The 26,804-nt window shown below is 39.8% G+C and overlaps 1 protein-coding gene and 1 long non-coding RNA gene across 3 annotated transcripts in view; one reads left to right on the top strand and one right to left on the bottom strand.

Annotated features, from left to right (window-relative positions):
* Window positions 1-1,975: 1,975 nt before the first annotated feature.
* DYNC1LI1 (dynein cytoplasmic 1 light intermediate chain 1) lies at window positions 1,976-26,366 on the top strand. The gene is made up of 13 exons (XM_048077970.2): window positions 1,976-2,182; window positions 2,366-2,439; window positions 12,860-12,976; window positions 14,084-14,314; window positions 17,558-17,727; window positions 18,823-18,916; window positions 20,464-20,599; window positions 20,950-21,061; window positions 22,216-22,275; window positions 22,396-22,440; window positions 23,417-23,537; window positions 23,705-23,863; window positions 25,421-26,366. Exons 1-13 carry the CDS (start codon window positions 2,022-2,024, stop codon window positions 25,531-25,533), a joined length of 1,593 nt encoding a protein of 530 aa, XP_047933927.1. The 5' UTR covers window positions 1,976-2,021; the 3' UTR covers window positions 25,534-26,366.
* LOC125184529 (uncharacterized) overlaps window positions 11,005-26,804 on the bottom strand; it is a 22,892-nt gene continuing 7,092 nt past the window's right edge. For both annotated transcript variants that reach the window (XR_010829240.1, XR_007168681.2), the window contains one exon: window positions 11,005-11,178. This is a non-coding gene — a long non-coding RNA (uncharacterized lncRNA). The remainder of the gene's footprint in view (window positions 11,179-26,804) is intronic.

The raw sequence follows: 26,804 nt of genomic DNA, 5'->3' as shown, positions 1-26,804 counted from the left end.
ATGTCTTTGGGAGTGAGGCGTTAAAACCTACCTCACTGAATTTTAGAGATTTTCCACTTCTTAGTTCACAAAATTCCAAGACCATGCAACGGGCTAAGTAGCAATTTATTTGTCAAACAAAACACAAATTGTGTTAAAACCAGTATTATCCCTTTTGGCTGAAGTAGATAGCTAAAATTTGGGTGCTTGGAAGTTGTTTCAGCTAAGAGATGTATAACAGGACCTGCTGTTTTGTTGTTTTAAGTTATTTACAAAGGATATAAAGAGAATTGTTTCTCTGAGTGAAGCAGAAATCAAACAAGAAATTTATGTTCTTACAGTTCCAGCGCTCTCTATAAGATAAACCTTACTCTTACGGCTTCCTTCCTTTCGCTGCAAACTGCAACTTCACCTGCAGCTGAGCTGAGCCGATGTTCGCCATCACTGAAAGGACATCCCCACCCCACTGCTCCCTTAACTCATCCCTCCCTCTGCCTTCTGCTCTTCCCACTTTCCTTACTCTCTAGGCAATTCTGTTCCTTGCCCTCTGCTCTGGCTCCACCACTTGTCAAACCCTTTCCACAAGCTGATTTAACTCACAAAATTAGAAGAGTTCTGCCATTCTAGTAATCAATTTTCTGCTATTTTAGTGATTTATATCAGTTCACACGACAGTGAAGAAAACCAGAAATAACAGAAGACGATTCATGGCAAATGATATGGAGGGAGGGGAACAGATGGGAGCAGAAACTCCTTTTTTTGGTTGTGAAATGTTAAAATGTTCTGCTCTCTTAGGAAAACTTTAGCTCATGCAGCAAGTGTTTTTTCTTGGTGGCTTTTCAGCAGCATTCCTCTGTTTCCTGGTCACTGTTTAATGGATGACACACCTCCACCGAAACTTTGCCATTTTCTCTACTCTGTCTACAACAAAATACATCTAATCAATAACTGGCCATCCATTATGACAAGTACCTGGAACTCAGTATACCAGTCTCATTGTTTCAGTTATTTTTTTACCTAAGGGACCTTGTCAAAATTTATTTTCATGATTTGTGACCTGTACGTTCCAGTTTGCACCTGACCTCTACTAAAACAACATATGAAAGGAACATCCTCAAGTTGCACCAGGGGAGGTTTAGGTTGGAAATTAGGAGAAATTTCTTCTCAGAAAGAGTGGTCAGGGATTGGAATGGGTTGCCCAGGGAGGTGGTGGAGTCACCATCCCTGGTGGTGTTCAAGGAAAGGTTGGACGTGGTGCTTAGGGACGTGGGTTAGTGGGTGACATTGGTGGTGGGGGGGCGGTTGGATCAGATGATCTTGGAGGTCTTTTCCAACCTTAATGATTCTATGATCCATAGCTTGGGTTGCAAAGCAATAGAAACGGGTAAAAATATGGATTATTTCTGAAGATAAAAAAGCAGTTGTTTCAGGGCAAAAAAGAACAACTAAGCAGGTCAGCGAGAAAAAAAAAATACAAATGGCACGTGTAAGTTGCTAATGCTGACGCTATCACAGAATCATTAGAGTTGGAAGAGACTTCAAGATCATCTGGCCCAACCACCACCCTACTACCAGGACCACCCACTAAACCACGTCCCTAAGCACCAGGTCCAACCATTCCTTGAACAACCCCAGGGATGGCGACACCACCACGCATCCTTCTTGGAAAGAGTGAAGAGGTGTAACAAGGCAACGTCCATGGTTTACATCCTTGAATCGAAGGGCCAAGACTCATTTGCCGAATGCGTATGGTGGTTCTGCGTGGCGTTCAAGCGGTTCACGTGCTACTTCTCAGGCGGTGTGCGAGCACCCCGTCCCCCAAAAGCCGCGCCTGAAGCCTACGCCACCCTTCCTCCCCCGGAGGCACGGTGCCTCCCCCAGAGCTGGGGCCGCCTCAGGGAGCACCCGGCTCCAGGCCCGGCCCCGCCCCGCCGACATCCGGGCTCCTGGCGCCGCCGCCGCCCGCCCGGCGGCTCGGGGAGGCGGCGGGGCGGGGAGGAGCGGTCTGGGCGGGGGGGGGGGCGGTGGCAGCAGCAGCGAAGATGGCGGCGGCGGCGGGGAGAGCCGCTTCCTTCGGTGCCTCCGCGGCCGGCCTCGGCTCGGCCGCCGGCTTCTCGTCGTCTTCGGCCGGCGCCGGGGCAGCCACCGCCGGCCCCGCGGAGCTGCGGGCGGGCGGCGATGAGGACGATGGGCAAAACCTCTGGTAACGGGGGGGCGGCTGGGCGGGGGCGGGGGGACCCCAAAACCCCCGAAACCCCCCGAAACCCCAAACCTCCCGCGGGCGGGGGGCACCTCCCCGGCCCCCCGTTCCCCTCCTCGTTGAGGGGGCGGCGGGGGCCGGTGTGAGCGGCCCCCCGCTGAGCGCCGTCTCTCCGCCCCGCACCAGGTCCTGCATCCTCAGCGAGGTGTCCACGCGCTCCCGCTCGAAGCTTCCTTCGGGGAAAAACGTCCTGCTGCTGGGTGAGGCCGCTCGTCCCGGGTACCTGCTGCGGTGCCTTCCTCCTCCTCCTCCCCTTCCTCCTCCTCCTCACCCCCTGGCGGCCGCCGGCAGCCGGTGCGCCCCCGTTTTGGGGTGGCCGAAGGGGGTGTCGTGAGGGGGAGAGGCGATGTGGGGAGCGCTGAGGGCGAGGGGGGGAGCGGGCGCCCTCGTACGTGGGTCTGTCTCTGTGTGTGCGTGCGGGTGTGGTGGCGGGAGGGCTGCTGAATGCTGCTGTCGGCAGGCAGTTTGGTGGATCCGGCTGGACGGATTAGTTAGTCAGCTGCTTCGCCCCTCCATTGTCAGCCTTCCCAGCCCTGCAGGGAGCTCTGGGGCAGTATTTGGGAACACGCTCGCAACCCTGCACACACGGTCGCGTGGGCTCTGTGCGCCCGCTGATTCTCCGTAGCCTCATGGTTTATATGTTCTTGAGTTCTTTCAAGTGTGTTTTTTTTTTTCCCTCCACAATCCTAAAGCCATCGCTGAGACCCTTTTCTTCCTATTTGGAGAAGTCAAGCGGTGGCCTGAAGCTTCTTGTGAAGGAGAAATTTGTGCAAGGACTGTGGGATGGCCTAGTGAACCTGTTACAGAACTCCTCACCCTCTGTTTGTTGCTTTTTATATGGTACAGCTAAGGAGGCTTTTGAGATTGAAAGGTTCTGGTGATGTTAAAGGAAAGGTTGCATAACAATTGACAGCTTTTTATGCGATACTTTGAAATTAAATTGGACAACTGTCCTTCTTGAAACTTGAATTTCCTTTTTCTTCAAGCTGTGATTCTTGCCAAGAAGATTACATTCTTGGTTTTTTGGCTCTTCGTAGGCTAGCATACAGGATACTGGCAATCTGTAATTCTCAAATGGAGACTGGACTTCTTTCAAAACTAAAGAGGGTATCATAGAATGTCTTCAAGCACTCATTTAGCTTATGTTTAATTTGCTGCATAGAAAAATGCTGTTCCCTCATTTATGTAGAGCTTACAGAATGACTAAATGTAGCACTTAACTCATGCTTTTCTTGTGTTTTTTTTTCTTAACAAGATGTGCAGATTTGTAGAAGAAATTCTAGTGCTTTCTCAAGAGTTGTATTTTCTAGAAGGATGCGGTCCAGAAAAAAAAGTTTGGCATGTATTTAGGAAAAAGAGCATCAGATCTGAGGACTGTCCAATGAGGATTGTGGTCGTGTTTTTTTGTATGAATATGTAATCTGTGTATTCTCTTGGCTGTTCATTTGCAAGCCAGCGTGCTGGCCCTGAAGTACACTGCCTCTGGAAAAGGAGAGATCGTATATATTCTGTGCTGGCCAGATTCAGGTGTACAGTACGTGAAGTTTTGTCTCTTCAGGTTCTTGAGCTGTGTATTTGCAATTTCTCTGTTATCTCACACTTCCTCTATTTTTAAGCTTTCTTCCTTTAATTAGTTTTATACTAACTTTTGTTCTTAGTGTGGATCACTTCTTGTCATGGCTATTTCCAGTTTCATCACTCTTGGAATACTTTTAAGCAGGAGTTGTAAAGCTGATGATGAGAATTGATAGTTCTCACTGTTTTGTGTTAGAGAAGTTGCAGTATTTACAGTATAAACAGTGTATTTGTCAAAATTTCCCAGTTGGAACGTGATTTATAGTAACAAAGTAATGCTTTCTGATACAAACTGCATCTTAAAACACACGCACAAAAAAAAAAAAAAACAGCAACCCACACTTAGTGTTTTTTCATTTGCCAGGACATTTTTTTTTATTTGCCTGCAGCATTTATATTTTTCAAACACTATATATACTTGTATGCCTAATTGTTCTGGGAACCTGGTTGTGGCAGGCATGCTAATTCTGCTATTTCAGCTATTTATTTTCAGCTTTGTTAACATCTCATTTTTAAGAACCTGGAAAATGTTTTAAAACATCACAGAAGTAACTAGAGGAAAGCAGAATGCCAAATGTTAATCTCTGGATAGGACAAATTTTGTGAAGTCAACATAATACTGGCAATTTTCTCCTCAAAACTGGCAAAAAGCAAACAAAGGCCAACTTACAGTTGTACGTCTCTGATATTGTTTCATTTTTTTTTTCTGTGGAGACTTCAAACTTTGATTGGCAGTACATGTAGCATAAAAGCATTTTTCTGTTATTGTATGACCAAATAATAAAAATGCAATCTTTCCTAAACATTTCTGTACAGCAGGCATGCTCTGATTCATAGGCAGCTCCGTCATAGTGACGAATAGCTGCCTCATTTAGTAAATTATACCAGTAGAGAACATACGACAGACCCTGTTCTCTTAAGGAAATGGGGTGTCATTTCTAGCTACTATTTGCAGATAGCCAAAGGCATGTGGCTTTTGTTGCTGGGATATATTTTTTCCCTTTTCTGCTGGATTGTTTTTTCTGCTCACTTGCGTACTAAAGGTAGCTGATCAGAAGAGAGCGATGTTTTTTGTCAAGTATGATGACAAAACTGATGCTGCCAACTGGCAGCGCTCTTGCTCATTCCCTTCCTGCTATAATTACACCTGAATCAGCAGGTGGAATAGATGAAACAGCTAAAAAGTCAAGACTGGGTGTTATGGATGGAATCCATAGCACTACACAATGTGTGAAGGAATGAATTCAGAGACTGAGGCTAATCAATAATTTAATCAATTGCAGCATGTATTCAAGCAATAATATTCAGAATCATTCCAGGATGCACAAGAAAACAGGCTCCCTCGCTTGCAAGTGAACTGAATGGCTGCTTTCTATCAGGCTACACGTTTTCTTTTTTACCCCAGACATCTCACGTTGCAGGGCCAGGCCTGTTTGTTTGAATCTCTGAGCTCTGCTCCTGGCCAATGGCTGTCAGGATGCTCGAGGAGTTCCCGCAGTCCACAGCTAATTTACAGGTACACTTTTCTGTGTGCACGTGTTTGGGGAACTTCTGTTATTGTAGAAAGCTGGCGCATCTCAAGGAGCTGTTCCAACTTGCCACTTTCTTTTAGCGGACCCTTGAACTGTAGCACGCTTCAACATTAATTGTAAACAGCAAATTGTTATGAGAGGATATAAAATCAATATGAAATCTGCTTACTTATTTTTTTAGTGTTGAGCACAAATTTACTTTTCCATTTGATTTTTCCCCTGTTCAAATAGCTAAAAGTTTCACTGTGATCATTTCATCATTACAGCTGATGAAACATTGCTTGTTGATAGAATTGATTGTTCATCTCAAATGCTTCTTAATTCTCTAGTCCTGCAGTTGTCAGATAACTTTTCTTCCTCTTCAAATCTGAACTTGCAACCTTTCCACCCTCTGTGTGAAATGAAAGCCTTCCAGATGTAAGACAAGTTTTATTTCAGTCAACAGTTACAGTTCTAAAGTGTCAATTGTTTTGATGGGACATTGACCTAGATGGTATTTCAGTTGTTTTGCAGCTATGTTTTTTAGAACTAGAATGTACTTTTGGGGAATGTTCTTCCTTCTACAATACATTTCCAAAAACCCAGAATTAAATGAATGTTGTGTAGTAAGCCGTATTTAGTCAGAACAGCATGGGAAGTTTTAGAATTGTTGAATTGCATTTATTTAATTTGCCTGCTTTGCCAGAGGTGCTGCTGATTACTGGATCTCTTTCAGAAATAGCTCTGAAGGTGAGGACCATGAAAGGAATTGTGTTTCTGAGCTCTCCAGGTAGGATAGTGACAGGAATACCAATAAAGACATCCCTTCAATAGTAGCACAGGATTATTCTACTTCAGTAGCGAGCCTGGGTAAAATGCTCTAGATGACTTACAGGACTTAGTAGATGATGTTACAGGTGGCTTAGTGCTTGCATTCGAGATGTGTGCTGCTCGTACTCATTCCAGAAATTTCTACAATGTTTGGCTTTCTCTGACTTAGGTTTTTCCAAGAGTAAGTAACACTGCTGTACCTGTTTCCACGGTCAGACCAGGTATTCTTGTGTTGCAGGACTTGACAAAGGGCATGCTGGAACAGTTGTCTACGGTCTGCTTTCTATTGTGTTACGCAGAAGCACAATTAATGTGCTCCTGGTTTAATTTTGTGCTGCCACAAAAAAAAAAAAAGGCAAGTGAATGATGTGTGAGGAAAAAGGTGCGTTCAGTGGAGTAAAACTCAGAGGAGGAAGGTTTTTGTCTAACAAATTCTAATTTAGTGGCAAGTTATTTGAAGACTTGATAGGGCCTATTTATTGTGAACTTGTGTGTCATTTTTGAGGAATTCTGGGGAAGAATCTCATCAGCATAATTAATTTTGTTCTTCAATTCTCTGAAAGCAAACTAAATTTGGCTTACTCTGATTATTTTGGTCTTGCTCTGCAAAAGGCATTCTTCAAATAGTATAGTATGTGTAAACAAGTCTCTTCCACTAATATGAGGCTGTGGAAAAGGCAGTTATTAGCCTGTGCTTGAGAGAAGTGTTTATCTTGAACATAGCTGTAGTACACATGCCCTTGACTCTAGCGGGAAGGCTGTTGTGTCTCCACTCCACTGGATTAAACTTCAGAAATTCCACAAGGTGTGGAACAGAGATCAGTCGCTCTGTGATTCTGGGAAAGCTGTTTGATAACTCAGTTTCAGCTTTGACGACTTTGCTCTATCACATTTAGGTAAGGTTGGTTTTCTTCTATCAGTACAAATATTTGGTATTTTATTAAATGTTGTGAATTTTTCTACCCAGAAGCTGTCGTCTTTTTGTAAAAGCGTAAAGATAGTTTGCAAAAAGAAAATGATAACCTTTTTCTAGAGGAGGGAGAGGATTCACTAGGACTGTTGTCTGTAGTTTTGCTTGTCTGTGCCTGAACATTGTTTTTAGGGATGAGTTGTATAATTCCCATATCAGGCTGGATTTTAATTGATATTTTTTAGAAAGCAAGCAACAACAACAAAATCCATCAAGGAGCCAGTGCCATTATGATTACACACGTTGGACGTATCCATGGCTTTCCAAAGTTATTGAAAAAAATCAGAGCCCCTAATGGAAGAAGGACGGACCAACAGTGCCACTGACAGAAGGGAAATTTTTCACTTTTTCTTTGCCTTCTCATATTTTAATCACACTTGACAGTTTACAGTGGAGAAAATCTAAATGAAAAGTCTAATGGCTGTCCTGGAGATAATCAATGTATTTATGGCAGCTCCATGTATTCTGTGAGAATTCAATGTCTTGCTTGTTTTAAGACAAGTGAAAATCTACTTCTGCTTTTATTTTTTAAACTAAATAGTATGAGTAGTAAACACTGTTAATTTTAAAATGTTTAATTGAGGGGAAGTTCTGTAATACAGAACTCAGACTATCTCATCAGAGAGAACTTAAGGTTGAAGAGCATAAGTAGCAGTTCCTAGGTGAGTGCTTGTCTGCCCATATTCAGAGAAGACAATTTGCTCTCCACATTGTCTGGCCTTTCCTTTTGCGGGTGACCACTGCCAAATTGTGTGTTGTACCAGGACTGTTGGTGATAGCCCGTTTTCTGCTCAGTACACACACATCTCACCTGGAGTGGGCACGAAAGGAGGGAGCTGGGTAGGGTTTCGTGGTGTGCTTCCTTTCTCTTGGAGGCCAGGAGCACAAGGATGGGCACCACACCGCCCTTCCTGGCAGGAGCAGTACTGTGGAGAGAGAGGCCTTGACAAGCACAAAACCAAGCTGGAGGAGTAAAGGAGCAGTATGGGGTGAGAAGTGAAACGGCTTTTGTTTAATTGAATGAAAGACTTTCCATTTTGTTAACAAGACAGTGAAACACCGTGTAAACAAATTGTTTTGACTTAGTTTCAACTGCTTCCTAGTCTGACTTTTCCAGAAAAATTAAATCTGTTGTCTCTTTCATGTTTGTGTTCTGCTTTGGTGTGCAGCACCGCTTGCTGGCAAGCATGGCTTCTGTTTCCTTGCTTTATTATTAAAGTACAAGTGCAGCTTGATGTGATGGAGAGCTTTAGTTCTTAAAGATTTATTTTGGAAAAGGAAGATCATCTTTGTTAAAAAAACAGGATGCGAAACCTTAAATTTGTGTCTATCTTCTTGCATTTTATTCTACCTTGCAGTTCTATGTCAGGAATTGTGTGTTGGAAATGTTTTGCTCTGTGAGCTTGCATGCAGAAGTTGGTTGTTAATCTTATTGTTGCATGCTATAGAAATAAAGAAGAAGCCAAAGGATTTTCTGTCTCAATCTTGGAAGAGGAGTGTGATGCTTACTCACCTTGGAGGTGCTTAGTCCTTAGTCTTATGTAGCATTTCAGTAGAGCTTTTAAAAACAACTGTGAAACAACTTGTTTAAGTCCTAGGAGAACAAACTTTCCCTTTTGTTTGAAACTAAGCAGCATTGCTTTTTCATGTACTTCATAGACATCCGGAGATAAAAAAAAAAAAAAAAAATATTCTTAAGTATATTCGCGTTCATAACGTCATGCCATATGTGTGTGTTTATATACGTAGTCTTGTTTAGGAATAAATGAGTATATGCACACTTTTTTATAAGTGCCTGGCAGCATTTACACTAATTGCATTACAGTGCGTTACCCATCAAACCTAAAAGAGCTAATAGATTTTAATTTCATCACAAATACTTTCCTCTCCCTCTGGCAGAGAGAAGCTTCATACATACTAAAAGTATTACCGTAAAAAACTTGAGTTTTGAGAGGTCCTAAAAGTTAGCATTGCATACAAATAGAATTAATTTGCTAATGAGGTTTCTAATAAGGAGTTTTAGAGTAGCATTGTTTTAAGATTTTTTTTTCCTTTCTAATATTCATGCTGAAAACTAACTACAAAGCAAAATTATATGCTGCTGTTTCCCAGCATGACTTCGTATATTCAGAACGTGTTGAATTTTCAGGAGATTTGTTTTGAAGATTTTAGGTTGGAAAAAAGCAGCAAAAATACAAATATGCTTTTACAGCTATCACAGGTTTTAAAAGTGTATGCAATGTGCTAAAAAAAAAAAAAAAGGTAGACGGAACCTCAAGTCTTAGTTTGCTCTCTTGTTAAAAGGCTAAGTAACCTTTTCCTAGTTATGATGAATTGTGTAGGCAAAGGGGAGAAAATCCTTATGTAATATGTGATGGTCCTGTTATTACTTTGACAGCTGTTTCAGAATATTGATTGTAATTTGGTTTATGAGTCTTTTGAGAACTCTGGGTCACCTGTGGAATAGGGCACATCTGGGTAGGCAGCTGTCTTGCACCCTTGAGAGTGGGTAGTCCTATTTGCAGACTACTTAGTTTATGCATTGCTTGTTTTGAACTGTTGTCAGTATGCCTTTTAATGCTTTTCTCCGTGTATATTTTGGTTTCCCTTATATCATCTGCAAACTTTACTATTCTCTTCATTTACCTGAATTAAAGTAATCGTGAACCCTTCAAGCCCCACTGATGCATCATTCTGGTTTTGTAGTGAATGATAAGCACTACTCTCTGCATGCAGAAACTTGTAAGATACAGTTACATATGCCAGAGATTCACCTGCCTGAACTTGGTGTTTTGAAATGGGTGGATGTTTGATAAGCGGAAGAGAGTAGAGTCTGTTGCAGAAGAGATTAGGCTTAACTAATTCCATGATGAGAGGTTGAAGTAAGTACTTGGAGAAGAGGAGGCTCAGGGGAGACCTTATTGCTCTCTACAGCTACCTGAAAGGAAGGTGTGGGGAGCTGGGGGTCGGCCTCTTCTCACAGGTAACTAGTGATAGGACAAGAGGGAATGGCCTCAAGTTGTGCAAGAGGAGGTTTAGGTTGGAAATTAGGAGACATTTCTTCTCAGAAAGAGCAGTCAGGCATTGGGACGGGTTGCCCAGGGAGGTGGTGGAGTCACTGCCCCTGGGGGTGTTCAAGGAAAGGCTGGACGTGGTGCTTGGGGACATGGTTTAGTGGGTGACATTGGTGGTAGGGGGGTGGTTGGACCAGGTGACCTTGGAGGTCTTTTCTGACCTTCATGATTCTATGTTTCCATACTGTGCATGCACATGTGTCCAAAGGCACCAATTTTACATCCAGTCAACCTGTCCTATGCTGTTCTGATACTTCTTTCTGTGTGTGCTCTGAAGATAATTACTGAAAAACGTTAGGAGTGAAAATAAAATAACGTCTCTTTTTTCCCTTAGGAGATTTACCTTAACAGCATTAACAGCACTGAACTCCTCTTTACTTCAGCTGTTGGGCAATACGGGGGTGTGCGCAGATCACCCAGCCATGAAAAGGGGGCTTGTGGGATGGATATATCAAGTTTGTCTGTATTGTTTAGCTTGGGCTCTTTAAAACAACAAACTTGTATGGATGGCATCGGTGTAAGTATGGTTTAGTTTAGACTGCTGAAGTGTACCTTTGGAAATGTTTAGAACTTCTCATAACCGCAGATGTTTCTTAGATCTAAGTTTCAGGCACTTCTGTTAAGAACTGGCAGATGTACTTTGCCGAAAGTGCTAAACTTTCCCAGCACAAACAAGTTGTAATCTTTCTTACCACGTGCGTAAAACAAAGTAGAATGCAAGAGAACTTAGCTAGAGGTCAGCTATTATGAGAAACTAGGAAAGCTGTGAAGTGCAATCCTCTTTAAAAGGAATAACATTTTGTTTTGTCTCTTGAGCAGTCTGATGGCACAAATGAATTGAAGCTACCTGCTTGTGTGCTTTTATTACCTGGTGAAACGACAGAATGACTCGTACAGATACCTTGGCAAAAGTAACAGCAACTTCAGCAGCATAGCTTGCCAGTGTAACAGCTCTTGATAGCGTCTCCTCAGTTATTTCTGGATGACAAATACAAGAAATTTGGATGAGTACTTGGGTGAGGGTAAGGCAGGAATTATATTTCATCTGTGGTGAAGAAGCTTGAGTTCTTCACTTTTCAGGCAGAATTTGTTATTTGAAAGGATATTCTCACAAGAAGAACACTGATGAACTGAAAATAGCTGCGCTTTCCAGCGTTTCCTGAAAATTACCTGTGATTGTGTTATCTTAGGTGCATCTAGATTTAATAAACATAAGGACCTAGCTAGCTAACTTTTTCAAATAGAGTTTAACTGATACAACTTCATATTTCAGTTTTAACTTCTCTGCTGTTATCCAGATCTTAAATTTCAATTCTGGTCATATTTTCTCTTTACTCAATGGAAAGAATTAGTATTTAAAGAAAAGTCTTTCAGGTTAATTAGAGTAAATAGTATTATGCTTTCTGGTAGCTTCTACACTGTTAGTCAAGTCTGAACCTAAAGCTGAACTCTAAATTGGATATTTCATGTGATTATCTTTGGAATTTTATGTTGGGTAAATTCAATGCCAGTCTATTTGCTATCTTTTTCTGCTCTCTTCTGTGGTTATATCTATGGTATATTTAATGTAGCCATAATGTTGTCTAGAAGATGATGGTCAAGTCCATTTAAAGAGGAAACTTCAGTATGTGTAACAGTGAAAATTACTGTCCTTGAACTTTTTTTTTTTTATGTAGTGTTTACAGTTACAGTTTTGCTGTATAGGAGAGTCTTGGGGAAAAAAATGTTCTGTTTGGCATAAAGCTGATAAGGTACTTCTTAGGAACCTGTTTTTAATTTTATAACCTGTGAGTGAGTTCGGAGAACTTACTAATGTCTGTCTTCAGTAACTCTTATGTACCCATCCTCCTATTAAATTAGAGAAGCAGAACCCTGATCTGAGTTCAAATTTCGTTTGATTACTCTTTCAAACTGGAAAAATAGCACATAAAGTTTTTGAGCTTTAGGACGTATACTTAGAAGATTTTCAAGAAGAGTCTTTGGCAGGAGTTGAGCTGCTTACAGTTTGCTTATGGTGTAAGGTTCACTAGTTATCTGAGCTCCCTTTTTGGGGAGAGAATAGGTGGGCATTAACAGTGGGGTGAATGCATGCGGATTGCAGGCTGTGTATGTACCAAGGTATATGAATTCTGGTCAGAATGTAAGATAATGGATTACAGTTTGTCACCTCTTTAAAGTTTCTTCAGAGCTGTAGAAGAGAAGGTTCAAAGAAAGCACCCATAAAATGAGAAGGAAACTGTTTTGCCTTGCTCAGCCTGGTGTCCTGCCCTGCTTGCTGGGGAGAGTTGTAAATAGTATTCTTCTGATTGTAAGATGAGCTTACTGTTACATGAACTCGAGAAAGACTTTGTTGCTACCTCAGTTGCTGGTAAAAGAATGAAGTTGTTTGAAGTGTTAAACAAGTTTTAAAATGTGTATAAAACCTTGTTTCAAATAGGGTAGTCACTATCATAATTACATTTATAACAAATTAGAAGTAAGACTTGAAGGAAGAGCATGCACTTTGAACAAATGGATGAGTTGGGCAAAACCCTCTATATTTTGAAACTTTAATGAGTTCAGTCATCTTGTTAGCACAGTGTTTCCTTCTTGCCACAAGTGTTTTTTAATATGTAACTGAGATTAAAGATTGAGTGGTTTCTAACTTCTGTCTCTCCAGGTGAAGATGGAGCAGGTAAAACTAGCTTAATAGGAAAAATTCAAGGAATAGAGGAATACAAGAAAGGAAGAGGAATGGAATATTTGTATTTAAATGTGCACGATGAAGATCGAGATGGTAAGTTTGTATTTGTAATAACACCTTAAACCAAAGTAATAGTTCAATAGTGTGATATTTGGAATGAAAGTGGATGGCTTGCTTTCTTGATAATTTGCAGGAGTTCAGCTTAGTCCACATGAGTGATAATCTCCTTTAGTATGTATCATGAAAGGAGAGGAGCCAGTGAAAAGGCTGAAAAGACCAGGAAAACAGTGTTATTGTGATGTTCTGAATGGATGCTAGGCAAAAGCATACTTCTCAGACCTAGAAGAAAAGGTGTTTTAAGTTCGAGACGCCAAATACCTACACTGATGGAATGGATAGTGTCTGGGTATTGGTCTCAAAGGTGATTTGACCAAGGTTAAGAGTATTGGGAGTTTGTTCTGAACGTCTTCCCCAGAACTTGTGTAATGAGTGATAAAAGCTTAACTGAAGGCAAAATGTAATTATACTAAGCTATCTAATTTTGAATTGCCAGCTCTTGATTTATCACTGAAGTTGTGTCTATAGGATATAGAAGTACACTGTTTTGGAGGGAAGATATTCTGTTCGTATGGTGATTGTCCTTTTGCAAACCTCAAGAATAACTTCGTTGTCTTTTCACTCTCCATCTAATTCATTAAATCTTAAAAGAAAAACTTGCAGTTGTGCTCTAGGTTTCTGACAGGTCAAGGTACCTTGTGTTCTTTAAGAGTTATATAGACATATCACATTGGGTGAATTCAGCCATCTCTTCTCAGCCCTTGGTCTGCTCATCTGTCAAAGACTGCCATCTCCCTGTCAAAACTCCAATTTCCCCTTTCTAAGTTGTTTCCTGAAGCAACCCATTTTCCCTCTCAAATGGAAACATTGAGTTCTGTCTTTGGGTTTTCACTTTCAGGTAATGTGTTTCAGATCTTCAGTTATCAACCATGAAACTGTATTCTATTAACTTCAGGGTTTTCGAGGGGCAGGTTTCCACAAGCTGCAGTTTGCTCTGTTGTTAAATATGTGTGTTCAACTGACTGATAAAACATGTCATTTTCTTTTTTCTTTGTATTTTACACGTCTAATGGAGATTTAATAGCTACTATGTAGTGGACTGTTTCGTGTAAATCTCATAAAATGTTTCTGCTTTTGTTGTAGACCAAACAAGGTGTAATGTATGGATTTTGGATGGTGACCTGTATCACAAAGGTCTTCTTAAATTTGCAATGGATGCAAGCTCTCTAAAGGACACTCTAATTATGCTGGTAGTAGACATGTCTAGACCTTGGACTGCACTGGATTCTTTACAAAAATGGGCAAGTGTTGTAAGAGAACACATTGACAAGTTAAAAATTCCTCCTGAAGAAATGAAAGAAATGGAACAGAAGTGTGAGTATTGCACAAATACGTAGGAATCCAATTAAATCAAATATGCTTAATGCTTTCTGCACCACTGAATGTTTCCATTGCAGTCTTTTTCTTGTTCGGAAAGGTGACTTAAAGCTAGGAGATCCAAGCAAGTCAAATTTCAGATAAGTCTTAAGTAACTATATGAACAGTGCTCAATACTAGTGTTTCTTTCTAATGGAAGTACTTTAAAAAAACAAAAGGCTTTCAGAGCAAGCACAGCTAGGTTGAGTTTACAATCTTGTTTCTTACAGATTTTTGTAGGTAAGATTTGACAAATGAAAAAAAATCATAGCTTTCTATTTTTTTATTTAATTATTGTAGAGGCAAATCTTGGTCATTTCTACACTACATCAGTCTTCTACCTGTTCCTGTAACTAGTCAATCTTAGAGAATTTTGAATCTTTTCTCTGCTTAACAAAAGGTGTAGATGTTGAAAGGATTCACTATAGCCTAGTAATGATTGGGCCCTTTCTATTTGAAGCGTTATATTATTACTGATGCTAATGCAGCTATATGGTGTGTGTTTTTTAGCATAGATACTATGTAGCTCTATCAGTTTCATGTCTCTTTAGCTTAAATATACAGAGCACAAAGTTATTGCAGGATTCCTTAAATTATTTGACGGAACTGACCAACGTCATGACTACGTATTACTTTTGGGCATCCACTGTATTTCACTTGGGGTACTAAGCATGAGTCCTTCCCCTCTTGAAATTCCTACAGGAGTGAACAGTTGGGAGAGCTGTATGTCAAGATCAAATAGCATGATTAAACTTTGTTTGTAAGTCTGAAATTGGCCTCTGGAACAATGTTCTTTAGCAACTGATGGCCTGATTGCTGAATAGCTTCTTCAGACATGCAGGATGCAGCTGTGCTGTGATAAAATAGCCCTTAAGATAACGGTGGTAGATACTCTGGCATGGAGGAGGAGAGGATAGGTAGCTTTTATTCTTTTAAGAGAGCGATTATTCTAAAGGGAGTTTCATTCAGAATCATTTTATCTTCCACAATGGGAGCTTGTTTTGGAGGAGAAGAGCACCTTTAGGTTTGTTTTTTTTTTTTTGTTTGTCAGTTTGGGAGGCATTCAGGGCATGATTTTACTGGATGAAAGTAAGGGCAAAACGTTGCTGTCAAAATGTGTAGGTGGTAGTTTAACACCAACAATGAACAGAATAGTGAAATTTTACAAAATCTAGAAAATATAAGTGATTAAGTGAGTCAAGAAAACCAGCTAGCCATTAAGAGTTTGGTTTCTCGTCTAATACTCAAAGATATTGATGGTCTGTGTGCAGGGTATAGTAGAAACCCTGGACACAATCCAGACATGAATTGGAATATGAATTTGAGCCTCCTGTGATGTGACTTCATGCATTGCTAGGTGGGTAGCAGGCTGCTGCTGCCAAAAGGAGGAGAGAGGAATCTTGCTTGCCTGAGTTTTGGCTACATAATCCTATTCTTGTATCAGGCTCATTGCTCATGAGAGGCTCCTGTGAGCTGATTTAACTTGCTAATGGGGCTGAAATCTACTAGGGGGTTGCGCGTCTAGTTTTCTGGAGGTGTTCTGCTGTGCTTGTCTTCCAGCTTTAGCAACTGAACCCTACTCAAGGAAGGGACCCTGTGAGAACCAAGACTGGTATGGAAGGCATTAAGGGATATGTAGCAGCTATATGTGAAGGGTTGTGAGAGCTCTTCCTGTTGCTGAATTCAGCAGCCCCATTGCCTAGTTGCTTTAACTGTGCCTCTAAGGAGGACCTGAGATAACATCTCACAGCTCAAAGGCTATGGAATATAATGTTAATCTCTTCTCCTGTTTTTTGTACCCAAATGAAGACGAGTATGTCATGATCACACAGCAGCAGTTCTGGGAATCCGCCAGAGGACTGCCAGCACTGGAGTAGTGTGATTTTTATTTTAGCGTGTGATTTTCCCAGAACAGACAGGATGCTGTTTGAGAGAGGCTCCCGTGAACTGCTGACGTATCTTGGTGAGAAGATATCAGGATTTAAGATCTGATCGATCTGGGAGGCGCTCAGATCAGATTGAAGCAGCAGTGTTCCCTGAATAAGAGCCTGAGTTGACTGTTGTAGCAGAGATGATAATCTGTACGTGTGCTTTTTGTTAGTGTGAACTTTGAGACCTGTAGAAGAGTGGAATAACCTCAGTCTCATGTCTTCCTCCAGGGCCTCCAAAAATTCAGTGTTCTGTTAAGTCAACTGAATTCTCTAGGTATGAACTCAGAGGGCTGCAATCAGTTCAGAGGAAGTAAGGATGGATTAACATAAATCAGGACAAAGCAGTGAGGAAGTACTAGAGCAGCTAGCTGTTGGTTTGCATGATACAGCTAAATTTGTCTTGCTGCCTGAGTTTTTAGCTGAATCAGGGAGCGCTACTCATGGAAAAGCAATCAGTGGTGGTTTTGGGTAAAATACTGCTGCTGCCATGTGAAACGGGACACATGATGTGAAAGTACAACATCTGATGCCTAATATTGCATCCCTGACAGCAGGATTATTAAGTGACCCTGTAATTAGAGGCTGGGGTGTTTTGCAGAAGAACCTTGCAAAAGTTACACTTATAACCTCATTTTTTTTTTCCTAATGCTTGTTATATTCCAACTTATCCTCCTTGCTAAATTTTGAAGTAGTATCTGATCTATTGTGAAAATCATGCCAAATATTTAATATACTGTTAGCTAATAATACATCTAGTCAATAGTTAATTTTTTGTTTGTTTGATAGTAGTGTAGACTGACTGTACAGGCAGAAGTGTGGACAACGGATTTTTAGGTCAAACCTGGTATAAGATAGCAGCTAAGTAATATATGTAAGGCTTTCTTATGTTTATTCTAACAGGCTTTCATTAATTTCACCAAGATGAATGCAAGGAAACTTATGTTCTTTAGGAGACATATCAAGCAGTAATGGTTAATAGCAACTGCCTAGTGGTTCCACAGTGATAAAATAAAAATGTGTTAGTGTTGTCCTTGTGGTCACTGATCTGGTCATGTTCTTCTGTCTGTCAGTAAAGCAGATCTGACTTCCTAGTTCTCTCTCGTGCTACGCAAAGTGAAGAAATGGGTGGTGCTCAGTGCATGTTCAATTTTTTCCACATAAAGAAGCAGAAGTACTATACAATCAATAGTGCTAGAGCTCAATGGCAGTGGAAATCAATGTTGAAATAATAAAGTAGCTGATCTTTTAATATAACTTTTTTTACTTTCAGTGGTAAGAGACTTCCAGGAATATGTAGAACCAGGCGAGGATTTTCCAGCTTCTCCACAGAGAAGAAATACTTCATTACAGGAAGACAAAGATGACAGTGTGATTTTACCCCTGGGTGCAGATACACTAACATGTAACTTAGGCATTCCAGTAGTAGTAGTTTGTACAAAGGTTTGTTTCACATTTTAGGTTTTTTTCTGCATATTTTATTTAAGGAACTCTGTCAGTTCTGGATTTGGGGTGGGGAAACGCATGGTTCTTAGTTCATTCTGAATACCTTGGATAAGAATTCTTTAAAACACATTTAATGTTGAAGGTTGGGAATCTTCTGGAAGCCCTGATTGCATGTTAATTTGGGAGTAGTTTTTCCTGCGGTTATGCCAGTTTTCAGGGAATTGAGAAATTTTTCAGCCCTGGTTTTGTGCACGGAAATGAGCTAGTCAGTAAACAACTAAAATTCCCCTTAATTTCCACGGTCTCCTTTATTCTGCAAACAATGTTTTGGATTTTTAGATATTTTTGTTCTTTCTGTGAAGAAGGTTCAGGGTTCTGGTGCTGCTGTACTAACTTTTCTCAGTTCTTATGGTGTTTCTGTGACCTGTTTTGGTTTGTGTTCAAAACGTAACATTTTTATGCTAAAAAGAAAGTGCCGTGGTTCTCTTGTGTGTCCCCCAGCTCTTCAGTTCTCATTGGCATTAAGCATACTGCATCTTCAGCCTCTGGCCCACAGTGAAAGTAAACCTTTAGATGCATATGCTGTTACTTTGCTGGAAGGTTAACCCTCTCATTTGAAAAGCACGTTTTCTCTCTATTCCCCACCAGCACCATTTTTTTTTCCCTCTTGCTTCCATATTTCTTGCTTTTGCCTCCTTTTGCAAAGTAACTGGACAAAAAGATGATGATCTGTAATACCACTGTGTAAAAACATTGTGCAGAAAACGGTGGTATCATTCAATGGGACGGTGTTCAACAGAGACTTTATCATATAGTGTGGCGGGAGGTAAGAGAATGAAAAGTGGCAAATGCTTAATCTCTCAATTTAATGTTGATCACAGTACATGCATGCCAAGTTATGTATTGGTTTTAAGAGATTTTGCTCAGTTACAGCTTTTAAATTATCTCAGCAGGTTTTTGGTGTTTGTTTTTCCCTCTGCCACTCACCCCACTCTACCCCTTATTCCCCAGTTGTGAACTGGAGGTGCAGCAGCACTGCTATTTCAACAGATAACTGAAGGTGGTATATTAATTTTGTGCTTATCTCAACAGTGTGATGCCATCAGTGTTCTGGAAAAAGAGCATGACTACAGAGATGAACACTTTGACTTCATCCAATCACATATCAGACGGTTTTGCTTACAATGTATCCTTAAACGCATCATAAAGACGATAAAGACTCAAATCTTTTCATTAATTATGACCAGCTTAAAAGAGTATTTGCATCTGTACCAAAGTAGTACACAACTTCTTTACTGTGGCTGGAAGCCTGCTTCAGTTATCCCTCTGCAGACATTGCTGACCTAAATTCTTCTGTTTTCTGTTGATTGATTTTAATTTTTTTACAGTCCTGCAAGAGTCTAGCACGTCCCCCTACCATGAATTTCTTTACTTGCCTTCGTTTCCATATTTAGGAGTCACTTCCTAAATCAGCAAGTCTTAGCCAACAAGACTAAGCCAACACATCCCTAACACAAGAAAATTCACATAAGCATTAAATCACATCAGATGTGCATAAGCTGTTATTCTTTTTGACCAAATATGCAGTCCCTTCAGTGTTCAGTGATTCCACAGGATAAGGTGATAAGGTTGGAAAAGAAGTTTGAATTACTGTAAGAAAGATCCACTGGCTTTTGTATTGGTGCAGATGCAACATACATAAGCTGTCACTATGATATTATTACTTTATTTTTTTTTAAATTAAATGTGTATATTACACTGGTTAGTGTTATTTAGTCAGCTAGACATGCCAAGAACTAGATTTTAAATGCTAATAATACGCCTTCGTTATGTTATCATTTGTGCTGTGGTAGAGGGAAGTTTAAATAGCAGTGGGGGGAGAGAGCAGTTAACAGATCGAAAAAATAGTTCAAGAACCTGGGACTTGAGTTAAGTACGGAGATGGTACTTCATTCAAAAAGCTTTTAACTCCTATTTTTCAAAATGGAGTTACAAAACTGATTATAATTACCTGTAGATGGAGGAAGAATATGAAAGACAAGTAGGAATTAGTCCCAGTAATTGTATATGCCATACATAACTTCACTGAATGGGAATTGGATCACATTAGATTGCATTCTCCTTTCAGAATTTGAATTTCATACGTGTTAGGATAGGGTATTGGGCATTTTTATAATCCCAATGTAAAAATTACTTAAAATTTCTCTGGCTGCTTTTATTAATCTTGTGTATAAACAGTATTATTTTAATATTGAAACAAGTTGGAATACTAAGCACTCTCTTAGAGCTCAGTCCTCTAAAAACACAGCTGGGAGGGTGAAGACCTTTTGCATTTTTGAAGCTACGAGTGTTAATGCTGTAGTGTGTGCATCACATCTCTACGTAGTCCTGCAGGATGGGATAATGACAAGATAAGGATATGGCATGAAAATTTTCCTACGCGAAAAACAAAAACGGTATTGAAGACATCACAGGGAAGCTTTGAAAGTGAGAAAAGCCTGTACGTTAAAAGTGACAGATGAGCTGCCCTAAAATAAATCAGGAAGAAAGATTTAAATTACTAAAAAGCTTATTTCAAAAATAGTGCTGGTAGTTGTTTGACCTGTATGATTTTACGTTCCCCCTTTAAATTTTACAGAGGTTTAAATAACCTTTAAAGCAACAAAAAAAAGGGTCACTTTACTATCTCTTACTAACCACTAAAACTGAATTTTCTTTAACAAGGTTATTCAGATGGGGCAGCACTTATCTACACTTCAGTAAAAGAGAACAAAAACATTGATTTAGTGTATAAATACATAGTCCAGAAGTTGTATGGGTTTCCTTTCAATGTTCCAGCTGTTGTTGTGGAAAAAGATGCAGTGTTTATGTAAGTTACTTGTATTGTTATGCGTAACAGCATTTAGAACCTCTTTTTGTTTTATGCTTTTTAAAGTTCAGTGTAACATTCTCACAAGCAGGGGTTTGGTGAGTGCCAGTGGACTGAAATCAGAAATACTCAGTGCCCCAAAAAGAAATGTTAATCCTGGAAACGCTTCGTCCCTGTTACGGTGAACCAGCCCCAATCCACAACCAGTTGTACTAGTCAGTTACCCGATTACATGGAAGATAGGGAAGGATGACAACTTTCCTGGCTTTCAGCTCTGTGCCGTTGAGGATTGCATACTAGAATAGCCTGCAGTAACAATAGAATTTAAAGCCAAATGATCCTTTTTCTAGTCCTGCAGGTTGGGATAATGACAAGAAGATAGGAATATTGCACGAGAACTTCCAAACACTAAAAGCAGAAGACAGTTTTGAAGATAACATAAGAAAACCACCAGTCAGAAAGGTAAATTAAAATGTTTTAAAAAGAGAATAAATATTCCTAATATTTTGGCATTCAGCTTTGTACTAATTTATTTCTGTCAGCTTTTGGAGTGTTTCTTTGAGACTTCGCTTCCAGTTTTTAGCAAGACTGTGATAAACTTATTTTTGCTTATCTTGTTCTCAAAGTTCTTCTTTATTTATAAAAACAAAACAAAACGCTCTATATGTGATTATGCAGCTGCCACAATATAATCAGTATGTTTTCTCTCTTATGCTGTTTAAGTATGTAGTTTGACAGAATTACAAGCCAGCAGCAGTGGACCCCATGTGTACAGAAGTTATTCAAGGCAAATATTTTTGTGAATTTTTGTAACAAAGCTAAGAATTTGGGATCGGTATTTCCGTATGTGAATTATTTTAGCCAGGAAAATTAATACTATGTCCTTTCTGTAATCTTTAGGGGAGATATCAAGACATACAATAGTATCTAAAATACTAAGTGTCCAAGGAAAATACAACTGGCGGGCTTTTTGCATGCTTCTAAACTTGAGGCATGGATTATAAATTTTGGTGTTGGTATTTGCCATGTTTGTTTTGGCAAAGTTTTTGTGGTGAGCTTATTTGGAGGAAAAGTGCTTTTGACTTGATGCATAGAACTGGGATCTAAGATCTCTCTCCATTTTATAGACCAGTCTAATGTAGTACAGGTGAAGAGTCACTTTTTCAAAAGTTACTAACAGTAACACCAGGCTTGGATAAGTTAACAGAGACAGGGAGTGTGTTGTGGAGTGTGTGCATCTGTGACCAGAAACATAACTGTGTATCACGCTTTAAATGCCTTTTTAAACTGTATTCTTGGTGATTCTGACACCCCCTGAACATACCTTGTAGTCACTTGTGTCATTCCTCTTTTATTGAACGTAAAATGGATCTTTCCATAGATAGATCTACAGATTTATGTCAGCCAGTTCAAAGGACTAAATGTTCCTTCCATTTCACTTCTAATTAATGTAACTTAATGGAATTACAAGGTAGCAGTCTTAAATACAGAAAATGTGTAATATAACATGGTGATCACATTTCGTTCATTATTGAATGCTTTGGTCATACTGACTCAGAGGTGTAAAAAGAATACTTCTTTCAGTTAAAATGATGTTAATGGTTTTTGTATTGCAGTTTGTTCATGAGAAAGAAATTGTTGCAGAGGATGACCAAGTGTTTCTTATGAAGCAGCAGGTAACTTTGTCTATAAAATAATTAGCCATTTAACAAGATCCTTGATAGAAATTTGGTTTTGTATTCTTAGTCACTGTAATATCTAACATTATATGGGTTTGTTTGTTTTTTCTTTTACAGTCACAGTTGGCGAAACAACCACCTACTGCTGCAGGAAGGCCAGTGGTTAGTAATAAGAATTTTAAATACCATACATGAAAATGATCCACGCTCATATGTTTAGTGCAGTTAAAGCAAGCAACCCTCTATCAAATATTTCTTGATTTTTTTTTTAAACTACATAGCGTTGAAAGCCTACATCTTACACTGCTCTAAAATCATGGCACTTCTTCACAGCTAGACATAACTTGTATTGGCAGCAAGGGCTAAACATCAGGGCTTTACTTCTCGTATGTTAAAGCACATCTAAGCAGTTACTTGACTGACCTTCCCATCCAAAGAGCGTGCCAGAGAGCAAATGGTATGTCAGCTGAATTGTCTTGGTGAAATTTTTCCTAAATTTGGCACTCTCTCTCTAAGAATATTGAGACTCTGGAAAAGAAAAGTCAAATGAGAACTATGACAACTACTACATTTAAAATGCTATTAAAATAACTAAAAAGTTGTAAGTTTAATGGAGAGCATGTGATATTTTAAAGGTGGCTTTATCTTGTTTAGATGAACTGTGATTTTACAGGAACAGGATTTGTTATCTTTGAAGCAGTATTTCTTTTTTTTTAAATTGGACTGCCTTTAGTCATTTCCACAATATCAGTGGCATGCGTTGTCTTTGCAAGAAGTTGTAATAGTTCCTCTATGATCTCATCAGTACAGTTTTCATTATGGTCAGAGGCACTACTGAGTAGCGCGTGGATTTTAATGTTTTTTGTTGAGGTGGGGAGGGAGTAAGCTTCGCTAGTTGCTTTAGTTGAACTGAAGTTAATGTTTTTAATGATGTCATACAAGTGTGGAAGAAATCACATGCTTCAAGAAAATTGTGTCATTTCAGCTGTGTGGGATACTATGTTGTTTCAAAAAAAAAAAGAGAACTGCGAAACAAGTGCTTCATTTCATGTGCTGCATGATTTAATTCTGTAGGAGGTTGACTACTTCAAGCTTTGGCTTTTTTTTTTTCTTTCTCTCATCCTCTTTCTTTGCATAGGATGCCTCACCGAGAGTTCCTGGAGGATCTCCTAGAACACCAAATAGATCTGTGACATCAAACGTTGCCAGTGTTACACCTATCCCCACTGGGTCCAAAAAAATTGATCCCAATATGAAAGGTACCTTTTCTTTTGAAAACACAAATGTGTTTGGGGAAGTAAAACAGCTGTTTTACTTCCTTTCTTTAATATGCTTATTTAGCATAAATAACTGAAACGCTAAAGTCAGTGTTCCTAAACCTAAGAAATGTTGTGTGTGTTTTTTGTGTTCCCCCTCCGCCTTGTAGCTGGAGCTACTAGCGAAGGAGTCCTGGCTAACTTCTTCAACAGTCTGCTGAGTAAGAAAACTGGTTCCCCTGGTGGCCCTGGGGGTGTTGGTGGCAGTCCTGGAGGTGGCAGCTCTGGAGGTGCTGGCAGCAATTTACCACCATCAGCAAAAAAGTCAGGTATGATAAAAGATCAGTTTCTGACCTAAACTGTGACTGATGCATCATTCTTATTAGTAGAGTTTCAGAAGTATGAATGCTTGTGTTTCATTGGTGCTTGATGTTAATGTTTTAGACAGCAAGAGGAAAAAAAAACCCTGGCTTCCCAAGAACATTTTGTGTAGATTGACCCTGTGATAAGCCTTATTCCATGTGTACACTTCCTCTTTCTGTATGCAAAGCTCAGTTTGCTGAGCAAAGTGTAGAAGTACTTCCTAAGTGGGAAGTCTGCAGCGTATGGAGAGCGTCGTAACAAGCGCTGTTATGTGCCATGCAGCGAGCACCTGCTGAAAAATCCGGTGGGAGAGGCTGACAGGTGGTTTGGGTGAATTCAGCCAGGTGGGGGCAGCACTCCAGAGAAGTGGCGCGTCAGAGCCGTGGCACAAATTTCAAGAATAAAATGAAACTGTTAAGGAGGAAAAGATGTTCTCAGAAATATCCTACTGTGCAGCAAATGAAGGGTTAGGGTGTAGCCAGTTGAACGTGGCGTGCAGCTAGGTTTTCAAGGAGTTACCGTAAACACAAGTAAGCTTGGCTTAGATGTCACCTTCTCACCTTCCTCAGTACTTCCTGTCTTGTGTTTAGTGTTACTGATAAAACTCACTTTTTTTTTTCATCTGAAAATTGGGTGTTAAGATGGTGGTTTGGGATCTGAGTATGATTTGAAGAGCAGCAGGGTACATTTAGATTAGCAGTATGGATAGTTCCTGTGAAGCTGGATCTTCAGCAAGGATGCTGAGACATTGCTAAAATGACATGTATGTCAGAATTGTCCTTTACAGATGGAGGTACTGTGCCTACTTGTGGAGAGCCTCTAGTTCTACACTGCCTTTTCCTATGTTGTCTTTTCCTCTCCTGTGGTAGAACATGGCAGGATAGAAACCTAGACTGGGCGATGAGAGTTAAGAGTGACCTGGTGGAAAAAAATGGTGTGAGTTAAGCTTGAATCAGGTCTTAAGTGTGTTTGCATAAATGTCTGTGCCATTCCAAGATACGAAGGAGGTAAGCAGGTGAGGAGAGAGAGGGACTTGCCACCCGAGGGCGTGCATGCACCGAGCTGCAGCAGTGTCAGGTTTAAGCTGACGGGGTGTGTGAAACTGACCTTACTGGTCTGTGGTGAAACCCTTGATTTCCGTTCAGAATTAGTGTAAAATACAGCTGATACAGAATACTGTATTTTCTAGCAGTTATGAATCCTTCTAAACAATGATACGTATTTTTAACCTCCCATTAACTCTTCATATGCTGACAATTTATATTATAATTATGGAAGTCATTTTGAGAAATCTGAAATACAGAAGGATGTGACTTTATCTCTGTTGATTTTTGGCCTTAAGTCTTTACTTTGCAACCCAAAGTATCCAGTAACAATTTTTAGGATTTGTCTGAAGCAAAAATGTAGTTCTTCCATTTTGCTTTTTTGTTTAGTTTAACAGGTGCTTCTTGAGTATTAAATACTACAGGCTTTCCCAAAACCATTTCATAAACATGACTGAATGACGTGCATTTCTTTTGTAGGTCAGAAGCCAGTTTTAACAGATGTTCAGGCAGAATTGGACAGAATTTCACGGAAACCTGACATGGTCTCTCCTACAACCCCTACATCTCCCACAGAAGGTGAAGCATCTTGAAGACACCAAATAAAACCAATTGTTCAGTTTTCTGGGATAATTCAAACTTGCCTCTGCCTCTTCCTTCAGTGACTGGAACTAAAGAACTGAAAGATCTTTTCAGAACACAAACAGTTTATGTCTGTCTGTCTTTCATGTGTTGCCCAACTTAACAAAAGGGAGCTGTACAGATGGAAAATGGTATCACATCATGTAGGACTGCTGTTCACAGTGCAAGAATAGTAAATTTAATTTCTCGGTTTTGTTGAAAAGTCAGCATAATTCTGTAAAACTGGCAAGTATGTCCACTTATCAGGTAAAGGTTGCTTAGAGCAGGAAACTGATACACACCACAGGCACTTAATTTATATTGATTTCCCGACCTGGTGGTCAGGTTGAATACCATCTTAAGTAGAGCTTAACCTCTAAAGGAGAGAACTACTGCTAGTTTTTGTAAGAGAAAATGAATTGCACAAAACTGTAACAACAACAATAAACTCCAAATATATTTGAACACTTTATTTGGAGTATGTTTGCAAATCTGTTTGATCTCCCCTGAGATTAACACTGCGTTCGAAAACCCATGCAAAAATTTCATTCCAGATATAAGACTTCAAATTAGCGGCCAGTTTTTTTGGTTGTTTGATTAATTTCAGACACTGAATAAACGATGTATAAAGAAAAAGCAGAGGTTAAATGTACAGATAATCAGTATCCAGATTTGTCTATATATATATGGCTCAGCCTTAATGTCCCCCACTATGTTTCCCACATGAATTATGGTTTAAAATTGGTCATCAAAACTGTAATCAGTTAATAAAGTATTCTCTGCATTCAAATTTAAATAACTTTCATTGAAGCCACGGTGTTCTTTGTTTACAGTTATGTTTTGCACCACATAATTAAATTTTTTAAAGCATGCTTTTTATCTTTTACCTCTCTGTGAATAAGATCACTGGGACAGATTTAAACTTCCTTAAAACATTGTTTCTGGAAGGAACTGCCTGAAGTCTGCCGCATTTGTTGCTAGGAGTAACACTAGCTTATCAGACGTGTGTGGATTCTGCTGTAATGTATTTTGAGAACACCCTAGTTACACTAAGAATCCTGCTGATGCCTTCGGTATGTTGTACAAGAAGTAGTTGACTGAGGTTAGGGCTTTACTTCAGCTTTCAGTACACAGATGTTGAGCATCCCTTTACTGATCTCTTTTAAGCTTATGGTCGCTTCCTACTTGCAGCTACAGAATAGTAAATGTGAAAAGAATAACCTTATCGAATAATTGCCATGTG

The sequence above is a fragment of the Anser cygnoides genome, chromosome 2, assembly GCF_040182565.1.
Source record: "Anser cygnoides isolate HZ-2024a breed goose chromosome 2, Taihu_goose_T2T_genome, whole genome shotgun sequence".
Lineage (NCBI taxonomy): Eukaryota > Metazoa > Chordata > Aves > Anseriformes > Anatidae > Anser > Anser cygnoides.
The sequence above is the reverse complement of the archived record's forward strand: the minus strand, read 5'-3'. Positions and strand labels throughout refer to the sequence as shown.